Source organism: Carica papaya, chromosome 9 (genome assembly GCF_054855325.1).
Source record: "Carica papaya isolate Zhongbai chromosome 9, ASM5485532v1, whole genome shotgun sequence".
Taxonomy (NCBI): domain Eukaryota; kingdom Viridiplantae; phylum Streptophyta; class Magnoliopsida; order Brassicales; family Caricaceae; genus Carica; species Carica papaya.
In genome coordinates this window covers 17,018,446-17,043,877 of record NC_142317.1, presented here as the reverse complement: position 1 = coordinate 17,043,877, position 25,432 = coordinate 17,018,446, and the positions used below count along the sequence as shown (strand labels likewise).

At 35.6% G+C, this 25,432-nt stretch overlaps 2 protein-coding genes and 1 non-coding gene across 5 annotated transcripts; 1 reads left to right on the top strand and 2 right to left on the bottom strand.

Moving 5' to 3' along the window:
* The first annotated feature begins 5,795 nt into the window (after positions 1-5,795).
* LOC110812608 (iron-sulfur cluster assembly protein 1-like) lies at positions 5,796-8,334 on the top strand. The gene is made up of 3 exons (XM_022039427.2): positions 5,796-6,253; positions 7,224-7,278; positions 8,013-8,334. Exons 1-3 carry the CDS (start codon positions 5,953-5,955, stop codon positions 8,167-8,169), a joined length of 513 nt encoding a protein of 170 aa, XP_021895119.2. The 5' UTR covers positions 5,796-5,952; the 3' UTR covers positions 8,170-8,334.
* Positions 8,335-9,849: 1,515 nt separating this feature from the next.
* On the bottom strand, positions 9,850-9,921 carry TRNAP-UGG (transfer RNA proline (anticodon UGG)). Its single transcript has one exon. It is a non-coding gene; the product is annotated as a tRNA-Pro (tRNA).
* Positions 9,922-10,104: 183 nt separating this feature from the next.
* On the bottom strand, positions 10,105-24,046 carry PANK2 (pantothenate kinase 2). 3 transcript variants are annotated; one of them, XM_088210934.1, is made up of 23 exons: positions 23,901-24,046; positions 22,944-23,262; positions 22,228-22,440; positions 22,007-22,065; positions 19,338-19,454; positions 18,771-18,890; positions 18,578-18,672; positions 18,356-18,449; positions 18,051-18,182; positions 17,205-17,317; positions 16,854-17,046; positions 14,803-15,011; positions 14,167-14,211; positions 14,006-14,054; positions 13,383-13,465; positions 12,642-12,758; positions 12,469-12,532; positions 12,039-12,185; positions 11,762-11,920; positions 11,465-11,548; positions 10,847-11,041; positions 10,562-10,633; positions 10,105-10,418 (listed from the first exon to the last, which is right to left on the bottom strand). In XM_088210934.1, exons 2-23 carry the CDS (start codon positions 23,230-23,232, stop codon positions 10,329-10,331), a joined length of 2,739 nt encoding a protein of 912 aa, XP_088067060.1. In that variant the 5' UTR covers positions 23,233-23,262; positions 23,901-24,046; the 3' UTR covers positions 10,105-10,328. The 3 variants fall into 3 exon arrangements, with proteins under 3 accessions (XP_088067060.1, XP_088067059.1, XP_088067061.1); XM_088210933.1 differs by having other exon boundaries at positions 22,944-23,279; positions 23,901-24,044; XM_088210935.1 differs by lacking the exons at positions 18,356-18,449; positions 18,578-18,672 and having other exon boundaries at positions 22,944-24,010.
* Between the last annotated feature and the right edge of the window lie 1,386 nt (positions 24,047-25,432).

Below are 25,432 nucleotides of genomic sequence, written 5' to 3'. Positions count from 1 at the left end.
GATGATGGAGAGAGAGAGAGAGGGAGGGAGTGAGAAACATTTATAATTTTATTAATTAGTTAGCATATAGATATTATTTATAATATAATATTTATTCTAACAAGAACTCAAAGTTCAATTTAAATGCATAAAAATATTAATTATTTAGATGAAAATAACTAAAATTTTATTGGAATATGTAACAACCATTAATAATACATGTAAATGGTAAATTATTAATTTATTTTCTTCAATGTAAAACTATCCCATTGTTTGTAAATTGCTGCTTTTGAATTTACTAATAAATGATAATGAATTATTTTTATGTACTATAAAATTTCAATACACGTTTAAAATAATTTAAGTTAATTAATAATGAGTAAAATATGGATGATGATTAACTTGAAAGATTTGGTACTTGATTAGCAATTCAATTCAATTCAAGACAAATTTGTCAGATGAATATATATATATATATATATATATAATTTAAGATATTTTAGTACCACGCAATTAAATTGCAAAAAATTAGAGTTTTCAACATATTTTTTATTAAAAAATTATTGATGAAAAATTTTACATCGAAGAAATTGGAGAGATAAATGAAAGAAACAGTGACGCACCATTTGCCAGCTTTTTTTCTGTAGGGGGACTGAAAAAGGACCAAAATTTAAGGAACCAACTATTGAATAAACTTAAAATTGATATATATATATATATATATATTCATACCCCTCAACGTTACACATATTAACACCAAAGTCCAATCAAGATTTCAGTTTAACATGTTCGCAACATCTCTGTTTTGAGACTATCATAATAATTTTTCTTGAAAGTGATCTACAACTTGATCAATTTAGAATTAACTTTCAAAGATAATATGATCCGAAAACATTTTCATCCATATTCAATTCGTGCGTAATGAAGAGAGAGAAAGATAATACTTTGCACGAGAATCATAACATCTAATTCAAAAAGTAGTTTTGAGTAAAGAGACTGTAACGACCCCTGAAATATTAAAATGAAATGAGTATTTAAATATATCAAATACGGAAGCGAGATCAAAATTTCAGTTAACATCCCTTACACGAAAAACCAAGAACGTATTTAAAATATAAAAGATTAAACTAACTAAGAGAGAAACTCGAAAATAAAACTATGAGTATGACTACAGAGTCTCTAGGCATCCCCTTCGTCGTCCTCCTGCGGAACGGGCTCGAGAACCATGTCTTCCTGATCTGAAATGGTTAAATAAGGAGTGAGCTACACTAGCCCAGTAAGAACATCACGATATCTCACCGTCACGGAGGTAAAGGTGGGTAGAAAAACACAAAAGACCAATGGAGCATAATTTACAACAAACTCGTTTATTAACATGAAAACCTTTACCATCCACTTACCTCGGTGGAATTTATGAAAACAATATAAGAAAAACAATAACATTATCATAATCATTGAATAATATAAGCTGTAAAACATAACACCTATCACGCCTCTTGTAATTCAATCATTGTACAACATATCTTTTTCTAATTTACCAGCCTACTAGTATCCGTGGGGGTCCATAGGGGTTCCGCTACCCGTTAACCTTTAACATTCATAATCAGTTTCCAGGGTCGTCCCCATACCCCGTCCGGTATGGGCGCCAAAACCATGAACCTCAATACCCCGTCCGGTATGAGGGTGAAACGGGCCGTCCCCATACCCCGTCCGGTATGGGCGCCAAAACCATAAACCTCAATACCCCGTCCGGTATGAGGGTGAAACGGGCCGTCCCCATACCCCGTCCGGTATGGGCGCCAAAACCATAAACCTCAATACCCCGTCCGGTATGAGGGTGAAACGGGTCGTCCCCATACCCCGTCCGGTATGAGCGCCAAAACCATAAGATCTCCATACCCCGTCCGGCATGTGAGACCACAATCCCGGTAGGGTTCCCTACGGACCCGGTCCGTCCACCATCTCCCAAGATATCTAGTCAGGCTGACCCCCATAATACAATTATCAGTCTACACAATCTTTCATTTTCCTTTTCCTCAGCCAGCATCATCAATTCACATACAAACAAGCAAAACAGTAATTCATGCCAAACAGACAACATACAGTATCAGTTTTTCAGTCATTCAACCCATGATTAATAAAAACGTAGTATATGCACACAAATCTGTAAAATGAACACATCAAACCTCATTTTGCATTTAAAGCTGTAAACAGGCCAAATAACAGTAAATCACCAATCACACTAGACTCGGGCTCCATTAGCCACCTTAAGCAATTTCACACATTCGTTAATTCAAGAAATACCGTTTTATCATTTTGAACTTTAATACCGTGATAGGAAATAGGGTGAGGGGTCCTTACTTGTTTTCGGGATCCGAATACGATTCACAGTGCGCCTGCAGGCCGTCCCTAATTTTCTCCTGAATTTTTCCCGGGGAACTGAAACACACTAACAGTACCTGCACGTGTTTCAAAAAAAATCCAAATTAGGCCCAGAGCCTCTTTCGGCCCAAATCGCAACTCCGGCACGGCGGCTCCGCCGTGCTCCGGTGACGGCGCCGCCGCTGACGGCGGCGAGTCGCCTCGGGTTGGCTGTTTTCGGCCGTTTTCGGCCGAATTCGGCCACACTCGCATTGGTCCTTGTCAGAAAATAACCCTAGGGCCCTCGGGGGGCCAAAAAATCACGGAAAAACGGAGCTTACCGGCGGCGACGCTCTCGGGTGCGGCAGCTCTCCGGCGAGGTTCGTGTTTTGGTGATTCGGCTCCGGTCAACCTGTAGAGAAAAGAATGGTGATCACGGTGATATAAAAATTGCATCGAACGGAGGCCGGGAAGGGCCTCGTCGGAGGCAAAAACCGAGAGGGGGCGCGGCGGCGCCGCTGGGCTTCGGCCGCGTATTCCGGCCGTTTGGCCGGGATTTCGGCCTCGATTTGGCCATAGGAGGAATCAGCAGGGAAAAACGAGTCGGGGGTATGAAATTTACCTCGATCGGCGGTCGGAAATTTCCCCGGTGCGGCGGCGGGTGGCGGCGGTCGGCCTCTGGTTCGTCTTCTCCGGCGAGCGGCGGGCGGCTAGGGTTTGTGGTCTGGTGTGGGGGTTCTATTTATAACCCCTTGCCTTTTGATCTCAGCCGTTCATTTCGTTTTAATCTGGGCCGTTCGTTTTTGATTGAATCTGGGCCATCCGTGCGATTGAATCTGGGCCGTCCGATCGCGCGATTGATATGGGCCGTCGGATCGCACCCACGCGGATCGCCAACGTGGCTCCTTTCGGAGTGACGCGGTCTTGCCACGTGGCAGGCCCCGGTTGGCCGGGACTACTGACCGGGCCTGCTGACGTGGCCTCCTTTTTTTTTTTTTTTTCTCCTCCTTTCCGGGTGCTACAGAGACAATGAACAACTATAGATTTATTTAAAAAAATAAATAAAACAGTAGTTCTTAAGATTATAGGCAATTAAAATCATAAACGTAGTAAAAATTATTAAATGACTTATAATATCTGATTACAAAAATGAGCTTAAGAAATAGATTTGTCAATTTTTTTGTAGAAGTCAATCATTAAATTTTTACGGTAATAGCCAGAATAAGAAGAAAAAAAACTCGTTTACGACTATAATATTTAAAGTGGAATAACATTTTATTTAAATATGAGTGTGTGAGTCATAATACTCTTTATTATTTTAAAAATACTATTTAAAAGATTTCAAATAATTAAATTAGATTATAGTAGAAAAAGATGCACAAAATTCTTTGTAAAGATGTAAATAGCATATGTGGGATATGAATGTTGACTACTCAATCAAATTTAAAGATGAACAAATATGATAAGAAGAGTACTATTTAGAGTAATATTTCATCTCTTTAACGGTACGAGTAACTTTTAGATATTAATAATCTATTAGTATTATAAATTTGATTGCAAAATATGAATGTTAAAATTCATCAAACAATTTTTATTTATTTTTTGAAAGTGTGAATAATATGAAAAGTTTAATAGTTATAATGATTTAGTTCATGACATACTAAATAAATTATAATTTTAAAATTATTATTATTTTTTTTCACTATGTGGCTTTTTTTATTTTTTTATTTTTTCCAACAAAGAATATTCTTAGTTTAATTTAGACTTAGATTTTATAATTTAAGAAAATCATAAAAGAATTAAAATTTGAATTAATAAATCAAAGAGTAACGTAAGTTTCTACAGTAAATGACAATAAAATATAACTCCACCATAATTATGCCTTTTACACTGAACTAATTGCATTATCATGATACCTTTAAAAGCATGACCGACGTGGTTCCACTTTTAAGGTTTTGTTGTCTGTAATATTTGATTAAAATAAATTAATATTAAATTAGTTATTCAAATTATATATTCAGTGTAGAAATTTGACCCTTCGAGTTTTGTTAGAGTATAACCGACCCCATCATTCGTTCCCAACGTATATAATTTTTTTTTTTAATTGGATTCTTGATTTTCTGAACGTAGTTAATTTCAATTTCTTTTTCCATATATATATATATATATGTATGGTAATTTTTTTTTTGTTGTTAGATACATTATAAAAAAGTATTTATATATATTAATTAATTTAGTTTTAAATATGTGGGTGGATCTATTATGCACGATGAACAATTAATCATATTCTATTCGAGCTTACGTTTCAACTATATATACATACATGTACACAGAATATAATTATATGAATCATGCGTATAACATAATAATTTTATGATGAGATAATTCTTTCATTAAAAATTTAAAAGAAATATTTTTTAACATGAAATGAAAATATTATTAAGAGGAAAAGAATTGTTTAACCCTTTTATTATTTTTCCTTAGTTTTGCTAGTGAAGCAAATCCATGTTCAAAGCGAATAGAATAATCAGGTGAGTAAGATTTGTTTAGGATGATTGAGTAGTAGTAAAATAGATAATATGTTGTACAAAATCATTATATATACTTTTAAATCAATCATTAAAAAAATTTATCATTAGAATCACTTACCTAAAAATTAAATCAACTTTTAGCCACCCACTAAGAAAGTATGGTTTTTAACTTCAAGTCGTTTGATGTATTTTATGTCATCAAAAAATTAATAGCCAAAAGTTTCCGTTGTCAGCCCACCCATGCATAAGTTTTTTAATTGGTTAACTTTTTGTTATCTCCTACAACATATACCATATTATTATAATTAACTTGGAGCCTTAAACCCACAATTTATATCTTATATATAATTCAGAAAGCTGTAAATAATAATAATAATTGAAATTAGGTAAACTATTCCTCCTCTTTTTTTTTTGGCCAAACTTTCTCATTAGAAATCATGTTTTGGTAACAGAATGTATACATTTTCAGGAATTTCTTACATTTAAAACATACGTTTACAAAAAGTGCAGTGGGCAGTTTAAAAGCGGAACATACAGCTCAGTGCCGCCGCCTTAATTTTTTAGGGTAAAAAAATAAATAAATTTATTTACCTTTTTTTTTAATCTCTAGGATATATATATCCGTATTACAAAGATAATTTAATTTATTTTATATACGTGTTGTTAAGTGCAACAAAAATATAATAAAGTTATTTTTATTTTTTTGGTTAATTTTAATCAACTTGTTGTTTTCTTTTATTTGGATCACCCCGTTAAGGTCCAATAGACGGGGATCTGTTGTCACACGTGTCAACTTCTTATTTGTTTGACCGGTCGACGTAGCACGTAGAATATGGTACTAGATAGATAATACACTAATCCATATTAAACACGTGTCAAAATCATCTGATAAGACACTCCAAATTCTAGAACCATCTCTGCCGTCCACGTGTTCTCTCTCTCTCTCTCTCTCTCTCTCTCTCTCTCCCCCCTCCTTATCCCCAAAACCGCCATTTACCAAATTCTCAAAACAAACCCTAAACGTAAACATAGCTCAATCTCTCATTTGGGAAGATTACCTGAGACCTTTGATCCACGGAAGATGATGTTGAGACAAGCTGCAAACAAGCTTTTTGGGCTGGCGACCTGGGAGGTCCCTGCACGGCCTGTCCAGATTCTGTCGCGTCTGTACCACGAGAACGTTATTGATCACTACAACAACCCTCGAAATGTTGGTTCTTTTGACAAGAACGATCCTACTGTGGGAACGGGGCTCGTTGGTGCGCCTGCTTGCGGAGATGTAATGAAGTTGCAGATTAAGGTTGATGACAAAACGGGACAAATAATGGACGCTTGCTTCAAGACCTTTGGTTGTGGGTCGGCCATCGCTTCTTCTTCAGTCGGTCAGTATTCCTCTTATACCTGTCCGTTTGGTTGTTGTAGAAAATAGGAAAAATTGCTGAAGCTTAATTAGTTTCGTTTTTACTGCGTTGAAACCCTTGTTTTTCGTTGATAATTGATTGTTGTTTCGTTTTTGCTTTTTATCCTTAAGTTGCTCGGTTGAGTTTTACAATCAGGGAAAACTGTGAAATTTCAAGTTTTCAGTGTTCATGTGGCAGGAGATATCGTTATTTTCGTTTTATTTCTTGAAAAGAGAGGAGTCAAAGTTTTCGTTTTATCAATGTTAAATACAATGTAGAGTTGGTCTCTTATGCTTCCTATACTGTATTGGAGCTGGTGGCTTAATCCTGGATATCGTACGTCTTTTACCATTAACATTTGATAAGATACGTGTATCATTCTAGGTCAGTTCTCGTGAGTATGTTTACGAATATGTAAGCATTGATGTTTTATTAGCTCTTCTTCATGGTATTAAATTATTCTCCTTTCTTCTTGTCTCTTCAACGTGTGTTCTAAATACCTATGGGCTTTATGTGCAAGTATTTTCAGTGGTCAAATAGTACATCTAAAACAAATTTATATTTCAAGACTGTTGTATTATTTGATGCTCTGGTTTGGAATATTAATGAAGAAACGTTCTTAAAGCCAAATTGGTTATTTAAAGTAGTAGATGTTGATTTACAAATTAAATAGAATAGACAATTATATATTTGGATAATGACGTTTATTGTGATTTTTTTTTTTTTTTTTTTGGTAACAAAATAAATAAGTATTTGAGTGGCTGAATTTGTCAAGAATGGGGAAATTTAAGTTAATATTCAGCAGGCGTGGTACTTAAAGTACCTTAAAAGCAACCTAATCTAGGCTATATCTATTTCACAGGCCTGCAAGAGTGGTTTAGGTGTGATTCTAATTCCTTACATTGTTCAAAGTAACTATTCTTTTACCACTCGTTTGGCCCTCTTGTTTCAGCTACTGAATGGGTGAAAGGGAAAGCAATGGAAGAAGTTCTATCGATTAAAAACACGTGAGTTAACTTTGCTTTATATTAGTATTTTGGTTCTCCAATTTTGCGCGTTCTTTGTGCTGATTATTTGAGATTGTTTTTTTCATATTGCTCTAGTGTTAGGCTTTAAGTGAATGAATGTATTATCATGTAATATTCTTGTTAAGAATTCTTTTTCCCTATTTTCCGGAAGTGGTCTTGTTTTCCTTTCAGCTTTTAGTCAAAGTGAATTGTATTGTAAGTAAATGACTGAATTATGAGATTCTTCACCATAACTCTTTTGTACATCTTCTTTTCATGTTCAAATTCTTTCTTAATGAGTTTTTCTTTTTTTTTTAAAAAAAAAAGCACAATTGTTTTATATTTCTTACTTACTCTCATTTGTATGTGATTGTTTCTAACTATCTGGAATCTCGATATGATATTCAATAATCTTTCGTGTTTAAATGAAATGTCGATGTTAAAGTGATATTAATGCTTGGTGTCTGTACCAAAAAAAAAAAATATTGGTGCTGGTTTTGTATGGGTTTGGTTTAATGAAATATGAAGTTAGGGAAGAATACTTAACTATATGCAATCATGGGCGTACCTGGAGATTGTTACTTGGTCTTTTGGCACTTTGTACTTTCTGCCAAATCATGCTGTGTCAAATCCAAATGCTGAATTGGTCTATTAGTGGAAAATCACAGTCTTGATCCTGCATTTCTTAAAATGTTTTCGAAAAAGTAGCTTATTATGTTTTAAATGTTTTGCAGGGAGATTGCCAAGCATCTTTCTCTGCCACCAGTGAAGCTGCACTGCAGCATGCTTGCAGAGGATGCTATCAAGGCAGCTGTTAAAGATTATAAAGAGAAACAGGCAAAATCAAACCCCAAGGAGGCTGGCCAAGTTGAGAAAGCTGCTAGCGCTTAATACTGACTCTGTAAATGATGATGAAAAATTTCTACTATGCCATATCTACCGACTGTAATTTGTTTGGGTAAAGTACTCTTGTAACCTTGTGAAGTCAAAAATATTTCTGGGGCTCACTCAGTAAACAAAATAAAATCTGCTATCTTCAGATGGTGTTTTGGTAAACCTATATTTCTTATGAGTTTGTTTCATTTAACAAATTCTTTTTAAAAAAATGTAAATTCTGCGGAAGCTATATGGCATGAGTGTACTGAATTATTATAGGTAGGGTCTCTATACAAACATCATTTTCTTGATATCGAAGAATTTTTTTTTTTTTTTTCCTTTCTCTCATCCATCTCTCGCTTCAGTACTCATTTGAATAGTTTGAATTTGTTTTCCAAAGTTCCTGACTTAGTTTGATAATTTGTAATTAGGATTGTGCCCCATGGCATAGTATGTGTTTTGTGCCTTGTAGTGCTTTACCAGATAGACAGGAATGTCCATTTGCTGTATCATTTTGCGCCAGGCTACATGGTCTGGTGTTGGGAGAATGCAGATTCATGTCTTTGCATGTAAGAAATGCTAGAACGATCACTATTACCTTCTAACATAGGGTTTATATTCATTTTGTACTAAATTAAATATATTATATGTTGAAATTCAGTTATTTCAAAAAAATAAATAAATAAATAAATAATATGTTGACTTTCAGTCGTCTATCAGCAATTTGAAAAAACATACAGCAACTGCCTGCATTTAGTCATCTTTCCCAATGAATGGATGCAGTTTGTCTTAAGAAAATAATGACTCTTCCAAAAGCTTATTTAATATAAATCACCATCCAAAGACGGACAGAAAGTCTGCACGCACGCTATATGTAAACAACGCCTACAAAATGTTCATGCCTGAAAAGATCTTAATTTTATTAGCTGCAAAAACAAAAGAAAAAGAAAGAAAAGAAGGAAGTGTTTCGTAGGTGTTTTAATGACGTTAAACGTTATATTTAAAAGCCTATTCGAATGGTACAGTAAGTGGAAGGGGGGATAAGCAAACTTGGAGCTTCCGGAGTATCGTCATGGATTATGTACGATCAAACAAAACCAGAGAGAGGTGTCAACAAGAAAAGATACTTGTAGAAAATGTTGACCCAACAATTTCCAATTAAAGGAGATTAAAATGATTCCATTGCTTGAATAGTTGAAAATGAAGATGAAGATGAAAATGAAAATGAAAATGAAAAGGGTTCTAGTCATATTTTGTTTTTTTTTTTTTTTTAAATTGGGAAGTAAGGAATACAAAAGAAAATTCATTTTTAAAATTTTCAACTTTTTTTTTTTTTTGCTTTTTTCTTTCTTCCAATAAGATAGAAGAGAGTTCACCAGCTCCCCATCTTCTTTACTAACTAGTTTTCTTTCTAACCAAAATGAAGAAAATGAGAACAGCTACACTGTTGGTCGATAGTATTTGTATATATAAAATTCTGATATATATTATATAATAGCTTGTCATTAATCAATGTGAATTCTTGCTTTAATTTTATGAATGTTGAACTTCAATAAATGATTTTTAAGATTTTCGGTAAAGCATACCGACCAGTTTGAGTTATCTTAGCTTGCCGCCAATGACATCATTTTAACAACTGAAAATAGAATTCACAAACTCCAAAAAGATCTTACCAAAAGAAGAAGAGCAAATTAGGGGGCATTCCGAGAATCGAACTCGGGACCTCTCGCACCCAAAGCGAGAATCATACCACTAGACCAAATGCCCTGTCTGCTCGTTTTCGTATACACTTTCTATTATAGAGTTTTGCTTTCTCGGAAGCCAAACTCACAGACCGTCCACATTTGCTCTTGATTCACAATTCCCCTTGGTCTGGTTTACCAGTCAATCTCTGTTTCATGTTGATTGTTTACCAAGATTTGCCCCAACTCACAAGAAAAGTGCATGATGTTATTGTAACAGGAAAGCAGATATTCTTCTTCTTATTATTATTCATAAAATCTACAAACGTGCTTATAAAGAAGTAAACATCAAACAGGGAAGGCTACAAATTGGACCATGCTTCTGATCCAGTTTCTTCTATTTTGCAAGTATTCCTTCTATAACTACTTAATTAGATTATTGATATAATAACAGCGACCACTAATCAATTTTCACATGGCTGCAAGTAATCTTCAACTGGCTGGTTCGTATCTGCAGACACAGTCGTATATGTTTCCTCTAATCAATTTTTCCGCCAATCTTTGATTCTTCACCATTGCAAGCTGCAAAATTAATGTTTTCTACTTTAAATTATGTGCCCAGGCAAGTGTTTGAGAATTGAAAATTAAAAGTTTAAGTAATATCTTTCTTCCTATCTTTTCAGAAGAACTTTGAAAAGTGCACTATTTCAGAGAACTGTAACTACCTTCAAAACATCACACTTAAACCGGGCATTGAAATTTGTGTGGAGAGCCCTACCCATCCCTTCCAAGATAATCTGCAAAGTAAAAATACGTGTCACATGATTACATTTATGTTCCGTTTAGTTTTTTCACGGCTAACATCAAAATTAGAACTAGTGATTGACTATGAGTTGAATGAAAAATGAACTGATGCAAGCATAATACAAATGACTATATGTAATCGCTCTAAAGAAAAACTGGAAAAGACACTCCTGATAAAGAAATAATAAATAGAGAAAGTATAATACCAAATCAGCATCTTTTGCAGCTGCTGCCAGCTCGGAGCTAACCTGCCTCAAGTCTATGCATGGACTCCCACAGCCATTCTCCACAACCATCAAAGGCAGTGAAGACGAACTTTCTTTGGAGCCATCCGAGGTATTTATCATTGCATCTACAAGTAGCCCTCCTGCTTCAGCCGCTCTGCGCAGGATGTCACAATGCTGTGGAAGAAATTGTTAGCTGTGTTGAAACTATAATGAAATCAACAGGAATAGAGGCTCAAGAGTTTGCAATAATATAGTACAGAATATTTATAGGTCTCAAATTGAACCAAGACCATTATCTCATCCTCCTTTATTCCAAAAGCTTCCATGAATTTCATACCAGTTTTGAAAATTTTCAACTAATCAATCTTTTAAATACATGTTTGCAAAAAAACTAGATATTCCTCTACAGAAAGCTCCCGTCGCAGGAAAAATCAAGAGTCCAAGCACAAATTAGAATATAAAGCATTCAATTTTTACGTAGAGCATAAAATGGATTAGTTAGAGCTGCAGTGCAACCATAAATAGGCAAGTACACTTGAAAATGCCCAATCAGGTCCGTAGAAGAAGAAAGATTTATAAAGATGATGTGCCACAAACCTTAGCAGCCTCAGCTACAATTTCAGGAAGCTCCATAGCAGTGGCATCATTTAGTGCAGGAAGGGAATTTGCGACCAAAACAACCTGCAAAGAAATCTTATTACTAGGTTTTCCCAGACAATCAATAAGAAGGTTCTGAATCATATTATACCTCTAAAGGGACAATACCAGTAAGAAAGGGATAACTTTATTAACGTAGAATATACATAGAGATTTCTATGCACTGTTTTTCATGATGCCATCTTATTATTTTACTCATTAAAACTCATTGACAAGAACTACATAGAAGATACATACTTCAGTTCCACGTTGCAGGAGTTCTCGTGCAAGAGGGAGCATCCCTAAAACAATGTCTGCCCCTGAATTGTCCACAAATAGCAAAGCTCTTTTATGTGGGTGAGGCTTCTTTTCTCCAGACCCTAACATTCTCTCTTTAAAGACATCAAAGTCATCCACCTGCATTATAAATCAAAGACTTTATTTTCATTACGAGTACACAAATAACTGATAAAAATTGATGTGAACAAACATCAAGATTTTCCAGCCAAAAAATACTTGCTCATCTTTTACTAACCCGCCAAGGTCTTTGCATTTTATTGCGACTCATTCGATAAATTTCAATGATTGTTCCTTTATGATAAAGATCCACACATGCACGAGCTCCCCAATCAAAAATATTTGCAGCTAGCACACCCTCAATAAGAGTAAGCAGCCTTTCCTCCTGTAAGTAAAAATGCCCTTAGATTATCAGCAGAAAGGTGCCAGATGTGCAGAGTTGGTGGCAGAAGTATGCTTGCACGAGGGAATCACACGTGCCAAAATCAATTAGGGACAAATTTGGATGGAAATTTACCCAATATTTGATCAATTATTCTTTATCCAAGTAAAGTGACATATCTGTATGCAATATTAGTTGGAGACTACATTATATGTCCATAGAATTGAAAATCCCCATCTCCTTTCTTTGAGCAATGAAAGGACAAGGATATATAGAGATGCATTACCTCACTCATATGATCAAGCTCCGCCAACAAATCAGGCAAAACAGCAAGGGATGCCTCGTTTTCCCTGCCAAGTTCAGAGGAAAAGGGGGAGAAGGGTTAGCTAAAGGAGTGATTTATCAGAAAAGGCGGGATCATTTCATCTTCAAATTCATATCATATAAGAAGTTAGCTACCTCTGCTTTATGCTTCTATAGGCGTCAACAAAATGGAACTCCCTCAAGCACTCTTCCCTTAGTTCCAAAAGATTGGCCAACCCTAACTTTCCATATGCAGCTGGCTCCTCCATCAATCTAATTCAACAGGTAAGAAATTGGAGTTTACAAAAAAGAAAAAGTGCACAACTAAAAATTTTATTTGTTTCAAAAGAGTTTCAGCTAAATAGATCTTTCTCTCTTCCAATAACAAAGCTAAATAGATGTTTTAAGAAGTATACTAGTGCCCTTTTGCAAGGAACAGAATGTATGGACCTCACAAGTAACACATCAAACATCAGTGCATAGCAAGCAGCAGAAACAACCTTCAAAGTTAAAGACACCAACCCAAAGAGTTGACTCCTGAATAGTGAAAAAGAAGTGCCAGGATAGTTACATTTACAATATAAATTGGGTGAACAACCAATGCTAGGATTGCAATTTGTTGAGAATTTGAGAAATTGAGAACAAATATTTATAGAAAACAGAAGCTGTAAACGGTTAGTGAGGTCCATGACAATTGGTAGGTGGTGAGAGGAAAGAGATCACATTCGAAGAAAACGATTCACAATGAGTTCTCGAGCAGACAGTTGGTAAGATCATGAAAAGATGTTCGAGGTCAATTCCGTGAGAATAGAAGAAGACAGCCATTTGATAGCCAAATTGCCTATTAGTCATGAAGCATCAGACTTTTCTCATCCTTATTTTATCATGGTAGGCTACCTTGCCAAGTGAGCAGAAAAAGCACGTGCGAAGGCATCACCCCTCCTCTTAGCATCATCAGTCCCACCTTCACTTGCCACTGCCTGCAAAGTTCCCCACCACCCAGAATCACAAAAATGTTCGGTACTATGAACTGTTGAAGTCCTCTATTTCTTGCTAGGTACAAGGAAAATTGCAGGCAAGCACTTTATAAAAAATAAAAATTCAAAATCATTTCAACTACCAGAATAATTGTTGTAAAGTGTGTTTAAGAATACATACACCATTCCCAGAAAAACTATGCTCCACGTATTAATGGAGAGAAAAGTGAAAATGGAAAATGTACCAAAAACATAAATACTACTCCAGCCTAAGTTTCTATTTACTTCCCTCATCATAAAAGCATGCATTAGCAAAAGAGACAAGGTATGCACTCAATCACTCATTCTACTTACTATATACTAGAGGATTTCGGGGATTGGATGAAAATCATGGTAGAACTGAACTAGCATTGTTCTTATTGTTCCTTGAGTTCACTGATCTCTCTCTTGTAGTGTACCAATTGAAAATGCATTAAGATGCCAAGAAGTAGATGGAACAGTGGAGAAAGAATGTTAAGAATCTCACAAATTACTCATCCTTACCTTATCAACGAGATCTGGCAGATGTTCTGACAGTACTGTAAACCAATATCTGGAATAACATGCACATTTTTGGTAAAAGTGGATCATAACCAGTTTTATTACTTAATTCTGTAAACTAATCTCCATGAATTCCCACATAAGTTATTATGTAAAATACTTACTCAAGCTCACTGTGATCTGAGAGATCAATTGTGTTAGGCTCATACCTGTAAGTATGCATATCAATAAAGTGTCATTACCGTATAAGTATAATCTTTAAAGAAAAAGAAAATCTCAATACCCCTGGGGATATTAACCAACAATGTTATGTTATTTCTTCCATCAAGCAGTCCTTTTTTTAAGCTGTAAACAAATTACTATATAACATGTATACCAGTTCGCATCAAATAGTTCTTGGAAATGCTAAATTTGTTCCACAAAAAAGTCATAAATGCATCACACTTAGATGTTTGTATTCTCTCAAAAATGACAGTGAGATCTAAATGAGATAAGAAACCACTTAAGTCCACACAAATATTTCTTCTTATCATTTGTCTTCTTATAAAATAAATGAAGTTCATATATAGCAAAATATATATTCTTTAAAAAAGTAGCGAAAATATGAACCGACTCAATGTGGAAATATTAAACAGAAAGATGAAGAATCTATATGAGAAGAAAATCCTTTCCCAACAATCAGAACAGAAAATTCAAAATGGAATCCAGCATTGAAAGTTAGACCGGATAAGATAGGGAAATATTTAAGAACAGAGAGCTTTCTCATTTAACAGAGAACATTGTCATGCAATTCCACATACGTTTTTGGGTCTGCCAGCAGTGGAAACACCTCCAAAGTGGGTACAAGATGAAGCACACCGACATTTAAAGCACTTGCATCAGACCGCAGAATCCCCCCTTTGGCTGAAGGAACTTCAAAACCACCAAGTCCTGTGGTTCCGGGTGGACCCACTGGCACAGGAGCAGTAATCTCAGTTCCCTTCAGTACAAACTTCTCCATCCAGGAAATCTGCTTTTAATCAACATGTATTGTGTGAGTTCTAATGTGAAATTTGGGAAGGTACAGAAGAAGAAAAAGAGCAACTGCAATTGCAACATCAGAAGAATCCCCTACCAATCTGACAAATCATTCAAGTATCTACCATCTAGTTGAGACAAAAGCAACATACTTCCTCACTTTTATTTCAAGAAAAAAGCAACATATTTTATAACTTTTCAAATGAAAAGATAAACATTTTCTCAATCCAACATGACTCTTCAGAGGGAGGTTTACAAAGCAAGTGCTTGTTTAAACAAGGCACTGATTTCATCTTATAGTCAGAATAAAATGCTTATTTGACAACACAGTAGTCCTCAAGAATCTTTTATATCCATAATTATTGTTTGACAGACCTAATGAGCCAGTAAATAACAATCTTTATCTCCACCATTTTAAAAATAAATAATAGTATTTAACTATAGATTTTTCTAAAGCCATTTATCAAACTTTTTCCTTGTAGGGCCACACCACCTGTATTTCAATACATATAGCCTTGACAGAATCAATTCCTATCTAGTTGCCACAGGAATCTCTTTTTTACCGATGCCCAATAAGCTGTGGGCCAGTACCTTCCTAAAAAATAATTATATGGAAAACTGTTGCCAACTTTAGTTAATTAGCAGAAACAATAGCCAAAGGGATCCCAAATTCTGGAACTTTCTGTTAGGACCTAAAATGGTGCCATGTAGAAAGGTCAATAAGTTAGGGTTTTACTTACTGTTATTCTCTGTTTTTTGTTAAGGGCAGGCACGATACTAGGAATATTCCTACAATTAAAGCTGGAATGCCAGCTAGGAATATTGGCACGATGGATGCAGAACTAAAGGAGTGTAAGGCCATGAAATGATCAATAGAAGAATTATCATCAGTTAGAATTCTCACTCTCTATTGCTCCCTTCTGCCTTTTCTTTATCTCTTTCTATCTCTCTCTCCTGTATTTCCCTTATCCTAATTCCTATCAGCTTCACAAACCCTAATGAGTCAAGGCCCTGATACTTTCTTGCCTTGATTTCTCTTAGCGTAATTAAAATGAACTGCAGATTTAGGTTTCATTCACTTTATATTATATGTTAAGATCTTCTTGGCTAACAAGCCAGGCAAGCAGATTACAGTTCTCAAGTTTTTGTGAGAAACTCCATATATTTCATGAACTTTGCAAGTAAATTTGATCTATTCATAGAAATATTCTGCAACCTCTCTGAATGTGCAGTGCAGGAAGCAGTCTGAAATTTCTGATTTCAGCATATATATTCATCAAATGCTAGGCTGAGATAAAGGAAACACGCAAAGCAGAGGAATGGAATTTTCTTGAAGTCCCTCTAGAAAAATATTATAAGAAAACAAAAAGCAATTTCAGAGGCACAAAATTGACAAAAATTTGCCTCTGTAAATATCATTTGTATTTATGAAGAAAAGAGAACCAGTAAATCCATTACCGTCCCATAAGTTTTATAAACTAATAGGGTATAATATCTTGTGTTATGCGAGTACAAGCAACAGGATGGGGAAGAATATTGGTATTCATGTAAAAATGGCACTAGAATACATTTTCGGCCTGCAAGAAGTTGGATCAGATCAACATTGGTTGAACCTCTTAGTTAAAAATGTGTCAAGAATAAATAATTAAGTGCTTGTATCCGGAGACACTATTTGAAAGACCTGTATTTATAAGAAGTAAATTAAGGAAGATTACATGCCTACAAAAACTGGGTTTTGAAACACCAAATCAAAACAAAATGCAATATATTCCATTTATTCCTATAAGACAGCAGGCCATCAAGGATTAGATAGTGCCAACTTAATTACACTTGCCTTCTCATTTAAATCGCCTAATGGTGGTCCATGAATATTTCCTCCTGTATAAGGTGCACCCATTGGGAACCTTTCAACTAACTGATGGACCATCAAATCATCAAGACCATGCTTTTCATAGCTCATGAATGCACCTAAAGCTCCCAGAAAACCTTCATGCCGCAAGAACATTGCTTGTGCAGCTCCTTGTGACCTAAATGGTAGTAACCATATCACTTGAAAGTCACAAAAGAACAGTAAATTGCTAGTGATATAAATTACATCAAACTTTCATTATCACCTCGTTTAGAAGTCATGAGAACACAAATACTAAAACAATTAAGAAACATACTAGTTCACGTACAAACTTACCAAAAATGAACAGCAAAAGAGATTGTATCCATGGTATAAGCATGACCTCTTATAAAAAACCCTCCAAAAAAGATTCTCTTGAGCCCAAATCGAAGAGCATTCAGGTAAGATATCTATGCAGCACAACCATACATATTCAGAAGATGAATATGGTAGAAAAAATACTACACAAAAGACATTGTTAAATAGAAAATAATATAGTTAAATAGACATAATTACAAGAAATATTTCTACCAAATGTTTTGAAGAATGTACTTGAAAATCCTGTAGTATAGGCTGTCTTCAGTTAGTCCAAACGGACTTCTCTATCAAGAATTTGAAGAAAGGAGAGAGATTGACAAAAGGAAAACTGATAGAGGTCATCAACGGAGAAATGACCTCATAAGATGAAGTCGTGCAAGGAGAAACAGCCTCACAAGACGCCCCAAATACAATTTTTATGATAAACCATAAACAGACGTTTAAATGTCAAAATCCAATAATTCTAATAGATAAAAGTCATGTTCTTTGTTTAGAAGGTATCATTTGATAGTCCTCTGCCAACGTCCGTAAAACAGAAAATAAATATAATGATTTGAAACAAACAGTATTGCTTGATTTAAGAAGATACTAACTTAAAAGCGCAACTCAAACCCACTATTATTGAAGGACCTGAGGAATGTCATAGACATTTTTGGCTAGGTTTTCTCTAGATAATTCACGAGTTGATAGAAACAAACAATAGATTTGGATTGATATGGTATTATTTTCGAATCCCATATATATTTTATATGGTAATTCTGCATATTACACTGGAAGTTCAACCCCTTTTTAAGGATGCTGGAATGTCAAGCTTGCACAACTCACCTGACCGATATTGTATGAAATCATCCGCAAGAGAGAGAGGGAAATATCTTCAGGTCTGTAATCTTGAAGCTCCTTTTTATCAGAAATAGTCTTGCCAAAGCTTGAAGCTATAGTTGATGCAGAGAGGCCGATCTATGACAGTTTAAGAGTAAGGATAGTTAATATAGCAGATATATAACAAGAAAATCCATGACACTCCAAGCCATAAATGATCAAGTAGCAACATGGAGGCATCTTATTGTTGCATATATCAGTAATATTAACCTAATAAATCAAATGAATGTAGAAGCTAAGACAAAATATACCTTAGAGTAGTCCATACCACCATAAATGTCTCCAACAAGCATGTCTATGGTCCTGTTATCTCCCCTTTGACTTAGCTCTAGTAACTCATCAAAACTACAAAGAAAGTAAGCTAAACTAAGAACTAACTAAATACTAAGACTGTAGAATATTTAGAAGTTCTACATTCTTAAGTATTAACCAAAAGATCAAAATCTTTCATAAGCGTAGAAGATCAATATGACCTATTGCATTTAGTCAAAAGCCTCCCCAAGCCCCAGTAAGTACCACCACCAACATTTGTCCCACTAACCCGCTGAAATTTCCCCTCTCCATCAACCTATAAGAATGAATGTAAGGCATAGATCTTTTTAAGATTTTACATTTTTAAATTCAAGCAATCAACAACTAAAAAAATGGAGCAAGAAAATTATCTACCTTGATCATACTAACACCAGATCCAATATTAACAAGAAGATAAGGGAACAACTCATTAGGGTCTATCTGCACAAACTCTTTCTGACCCTCCATGTGAGTGAAAGCTTCATGTCGAATAGCCTACAAAAGAATCCAGAACACATAGCTTACATGTACAGGACTATAAGAGGAAAAAAATGATACCACACCAAAAAATGCAATTGATGTTATTAAATCCCAAAAGCCCTCCTACAGATAACAATAAAAATCAGCACAAATCTATGATAATGGAGATATGCTCCGGTAATAATCAAGCACAATTGCAGCCAACATGAAAATGTCATGCATCACCTCTCTTATTTATCACAAATATGATATGATGATACTAAGCTACAAACTTGTTAAAGTTGAGAATATATTACTCAAGCTGGTTCTTTCTTTAAAGAAGAGTAAGCAGACTTATTTGATTTACTGAGTTGATATTTGACTACTATTTTCCAAAGAACCACTCTGTTGCAAAGAAATGGAGAAAGAACATGATACTGACTATGAAGGAAACACCAACATGATTTTGCATCAAACAACTACCTTAAGCAAGAAATTTGCTCCTGCCACAAGGCAATCCATTTCATCTTCCTTGTCAAGACTAACACCAAGCCTTTCTTTAAAAAGGTCTGCAAACTTGTACGCACCACCACCTGTGGCCTTCTCAAAAATCAGCTCATTAGCAGAAATAAGTCAACAAAAATGTAAACAAGCAGCACAAATAGAAGCACAAATTTCAACAGTAACAATACTTCTAACAGATGGCAGGTTTTATGGACACAGAAACAAATCGAGTAGCAAGCAACTTGGGACTCGTAGGTGCATGAAATATAAAGGTCTACAAATCAAATACTGCATGCATAACTAGATTGATTAATGAGGTAAAAGGAGAATATATTAAATCTTAGTCCATGTGGATGAATTATAAACTAAATGCAGCTTTCATAATGAGCCAAGAATAGCAGAGTGCAAAAGATATGTTTATAGAAATAGAAATAAAAACCTAACAAACAGACCTAGAGAATGTTTAGCTGCTCAAGGCTATGTTTGGAACAATTCAAGAATTTAGATAGAATCCATTTTGCAAACCTACACTTATTTAAACTAGAGAATGCAAATTCTGTTATGAGATGATAAAATTGGAGCTCATACAAAATTTCATATAGATTTGAAACAATGTCTCCCAAATTTCATCATATTTGAATGTTTCAATTCCAAATGAAATTTCATATGAGCAATTTGATTGAATTTAGAACACATGGTTCCAATTCATTAAGAAATTTCATATGAGCAATTTGATTAAATTTATACACATGCTTCCAATTCTGTAAGAAATTTCATATGAGCTCAATTCTTATCATTTTAGGAAAATTTTCACTTATCTTCTAGTTGAAATAACTGCAGTTTTGCAAATGAATTATGTACAAATTTTGTATTTATTCCACATAGAGCCTACAATTTAAACAAAGTATTTTCATTCATGACATATTTAGTAATTATTGAAAAGCTTACAAGTATAAACTCTTATAAAAGTGTTTCTCTAAAACCAGTAACGAGTAGCTTTTATTTTAGAGAGTTTATAAGCTCTCAAAAACTAATATTGACTAAGTAAATATCTGAATACTGTTAAACAATTTTAAAATTCCAGAAACGCAAATTTCACTTGGTAAAATGGGAGGTCATTAAAAACCCGCTCTTGTTTGAGGGTCGTGGACTTAGATCCTTAGTAAAAATGAATGAAGCTCTCCAAGGAAAATGGTTGTGGAGGTACTGCACTGAGGAGGACAGGTTGTGGAAAAGAATCATTGTCTCTCGTTGGAGCTGCCCCCTGCAGGACGGTGGGGGTTCCAGCCCCTATACCCCTCATGGCCACAGTTTGTGGAAGACGATTTTGGCACAGTGGCCCTGCTTCCAACAGTGTATTAGGTGGAAAATAGGGAGAGGTAATAAAGTCAGTTTTTGGCATGATGATTGGACTGGTGATGGCTGGTTTAAATACTGGTTTCCACGCATTTTTAGCATTGCGCAGTCTAAGGATTTGCGGGTTGAGGACGCCTACCAGATTGTAAATAATAATGTTGAATGGTTCATCAATGTGACTAGAAATTTGAATAATTGGGAGGTCAGTGATTATGAAGGCATGCTTAGGGTTCTGGCTTTGCAGCACCTCAACCAGGAGACAGATCAGATCTGCTGGAGTTTGGAAAAGAAAGAAGGATTCTCTGTCCATTCATACTACAGTTTTTTGGTTGAGGTTGCCTTTAGGGGTGTTCAGAATTTTCCTTGGAAACAAATTTGGAGGCCCAGGGTCCCCCTACGTGTAGCTTTTTTGCATGGGAAGCTTGTTGGGAGAAAATTCTCACTATGGACAAACTAAGGTTAAGGGGTCTGGTTTTGGTCAATGGCTGTCATCTCTGTCTAAAGGATGAGGAATCCTGTAATCGCCTGCTGTTATGGCTGTCATCTCTGTCTAAGGTTAACACTGGTAACTTGTTACAGGTTTGATGACACGGAAGAGCTATTTTTCCTCAAATTTGTGTAATGCTTCTCAAGCTTCAAAGAAATATAGCCATTTGTTTTTCGTTGCGAGGTGGCTTTGCAGTTTTAGATATGCCATTTGCATCTTTAGAGACTATAGGGTTTGTCCTCTTGCTTTTGAGATGTGTTTTCCACCATCTACTTGAGGGTGTATATAAAGGATATGGAGTTTAAAATATGGCCCCTTCGTCCAACCATTTCAGTGCTCAGACCTCTAGTCATCATTGAACTCCAAATGTATTATTTAGGATGGAATAAACTGCAACACCTCTTTGGGGCTAACATGCTTTTTTTTTTTGGACCTTTTATCAATTCTCTAAAGGAATTGGGAGTCTTTTGTATTGATGTATTCTCTCATTCTGTGTCTGGATTTTATTTTCTTTCACTTGTTAAGAGTAAGCTTATCCTGCCTCTTCCAATTCTCTTTCTCTTAATGGTATCTTCATTCTATGTCAAGAAAAAAAACACCAGAATAACATTAGAAAATGTTGAATGCACGTAAATGTTTTGGTGATGTTCTTCCTACTCCAGTTCTTCCAATATAATGAAATAAATTATCCCATGAACAAAGGGAAAACTAGAAGGTAGAATCAATCTCCTGCATACAACATGCACCAAATTCTAGACAACTAACATTTAAAACTCTTCATAATGATCATAAACCGGCAGTTTACCTTAATAACAGCATTTTCACTAGGTTGTGCATCAGAGTTCCAGTGACAGGAATCAATTCCTAATCAACAAGAATAAATTAATTAGAACTAACTCAAATATCAAGATTCCAAACTATGATGCGATTGTTCCTGTTCCATCTCTTATCTACAGAAGCAAGAAAAAAGAAAAAGACAAATAAGGAAACAACAATAATGAGAATGAGTAAAGTGAACAAGCATACCGCCACGATGAAGCTGCTTGGAAGATATGAAGTCCAAGCACTCGTTGATCTTGGTTGTTTCAAACTTCACAAAATGAAGCCTACCACCGAGAATAGGGTAGCTTCTTCGATTACCATTGGAAATTGCCAATCTGTTCTTGAAAGTTTTCTTTCTCTTATCACTGACAGATCTATCTTCGTGTCTTGAAAAATATACCAACTTAATTAGAGAACCTGCCAATAGAAATTGAATGTTTTATGCGCTCGACATACTACCAGAAACCGCATCATTTTCAAATAAGAAAAAGATGAAAAGCCAGAAGTCCTAAAGTATTTCATTTCTTTCCTTGGGGAGGAGTGGGGGCAATAGGAGGAAAGAGAATCTCGCATTAACGGTCAAATTGAAGAGTTATCTGTTCTATTTTCCTAAAAGTTTCAGAATCAATTGCATAGGAACTATGAGGAGAATCCACATGATGGTATTAGGAAAGCGACCAGGGGAGTAAAAGAAGAGAGAAACCGTGCATGCAAATTAGAAAATTATGATCACCAAATCTTGTTTTCTCTTTTATCTCCATTCTCCTAAGAGTAACGAGCCCAAGACATGAGAACCAAGGAACAAACAACAACTCAAACAAACAAATCGTCATGTAGCAACAATAAAAAATGAAAAATAAAAGATCACAGCACAAATCATGGAATTGTTAGGCGAACAAAAATAAAAACACAAGTTATACCTCCAATATCAAGAGCAAGATGAGATATATCATCAGATTGATTAGGCAACAGGATTGTGGGATCCCTCTCCTCAGAACTTCCCTGAATTGCAGCCTTGCTCAAGTCCAATTGTGGCCGGGAACTCGACCGATGAATAGAATTTCCGACGGGAGGAGCCATTTCTCTCTCACCACCAGCCAACGATATTGCCTTGTCTACAGGCTGCTTAATGTTATTGTTAAGCCCAGCTTTGTCATGCTCCGAAATATCGTCAATTTCAAGAACTGGGTCTTCTCTTGGACCAGCCATTAAATCCCAGAAAACCTCACCAACTGCAACCTACACCCACAACCCAACTGTTTCTGGGGTCAGAGGCCTGTTTCGTCACTTGTCCTACTTTCAAACCGAAGCCAAACTTTTTAATTAATATTTTATATACCCAAATTACGCACCCTACCAATGAAGGAGAAAGAAAGCAAGAAAACAAGTTTATACAAGGTTCAAAATAATAGGCAAGTTAGGTTTGATTTTTTAAGTGAGAAATATGAAAATTGCAATCACAGTTGACCGCAAAAGAAGGGCACGAATTCAAGCGAAATTACAAAATCATTGTCAAGGAAGCTAAAAGAATATGCTTCGAACTGCTGTAAGTGAGGCCCAAATGGGATGTTAAAAAATTTGATGTTGCTGAAATTTAATGCACAACGAATTCCGACAGATAAATCAGCCCACGTCAATGATAGCAACAAGCACCCAAGAAAAAGTCGGAAATCCAAATGGAGAAATATTTATGACCTACATATTGTTTTATTTGGAAGACTTTGAATCAAAACCAGATAGTCAAATAGAAGAGAAGGTGAAAAAGATTAAGTAGGAATTCGATTAGGTGAGAAAGCGAAATACTTGGTCGAATTGAACTGAAATTGAAGCAATATGTAAGATAAACAGAGGAACGAGTAGACTAGTAGTAGGAGAACCTGAGCAACAAAAGCGCATGAACAGTGAAATGCTATTTTCAATTGGTGAAGACGACACGAGGATTGACAACAGTAAAGCTCGCACTTTGCACGCTCGAAGCAGAGGTGTACACGAATGATTCACTTCTCGGTGTATTGCTCTGCTCTCGCAGCTGAATGTACGGCTCCGGTTCCCACTCGCGTAGCAGCTACGTAAAATGCACGCTCTTGCGTGATTGGTTCTTGTAATCCGAACCGAGACCCGTATACCCGATCCGGAACTGTCCCATTTCAAAGGAAAACTAGAAAAAATAGGTACATTTATTTTAAAAGCTTATGCTTAAAATAATCAGGAAAATGAAGCAGTTTTAGATTGTGAAAATAATATGATAATTAAAGTTTATATAGAATAACAAAACTAAAATTTTTTAGAATTATATTTTGAAATTTTTTAAATAATGAATATTTTAAAAAATCAAATAACAATTGACTTAGATTATATTTAGAATTTGTAATACCCAAATTAATTTAATTGTAATTTAAATTAATTTATAAATATAATCTTTATATTTTTTGAATTTTATTTAATATAAAAATGAAGAAAAATAGGAAGATAATGAAATTGAAAACAATTTTGAAAAAAAGATGTGAAAATTTAGGTTATTGGGATATTTTTGAAAAAAAATCGAAAATTGAATATCAAAACGCAATTTAAAGAAAGTTGTACCCCGTAAGATGCCTAATCAGTAGCCCCGACGAACAAAAACGCGTCACGTGGCAACGGACGTTGACGCAGTGTCAGGCAGGCGATTCGCATGCCCGTGATCGAATGACTCAGATTCATTCCCGTGCGCGCGGACGGCTGGGATGCGTTCTCTCCCCAAACGCGATCGAACGGTCAGATTTAAACGCGATCAACGATTCATATCTACTTCCTATTTAAATATGATCGGACGGTCCAGATTAGATCGCGATGAACGGCTCAGATTTACTCCCTATTTAATCGCAATCAGACGGTTCAGATCAAACGCGATGGACGGTACAGATTAAAGAGGACTTATATAAATAATCCTCTTCACACCAAACCTTAACCCTAACTGCTAGACACCCTCGCCGGAAAAGAAGATCCAGCCTCCAGAAATGAGAGTTGCTGTCACCCGCCACTGCGCCGGAGCCACTTCCGACTGCCAAAAGAGGTAAAAATTTCTTCTATTGCTCGGAATTCAATTTTAAAGGCCCCTAAGGCCGAATTGAGCAAAAAAATCGGCGGATTAGCCGAAAATTGTGGGCAAAGCCCGGCGCCGCCATCGTGGAAAATTTAAAAAAATGCTTCCGATGAGGCCCTTCCCGAATCCCGTTCTGCATAATTCTTTCACCATTTTAACCACCGTTTCCTTCTCTACAGGTTGACCAAAATAAAACACTCAACCGCAAAGGTGAGCCAGCAGAGCCGCTGCACCGAAGAACCACATTGCTGGTGAGTTTTGGTTTTTTATTTTTTTTTTGGGCCAACTGAGGCCCGTTAACGTGTTTTCTCGTAAGGATTGATGCAA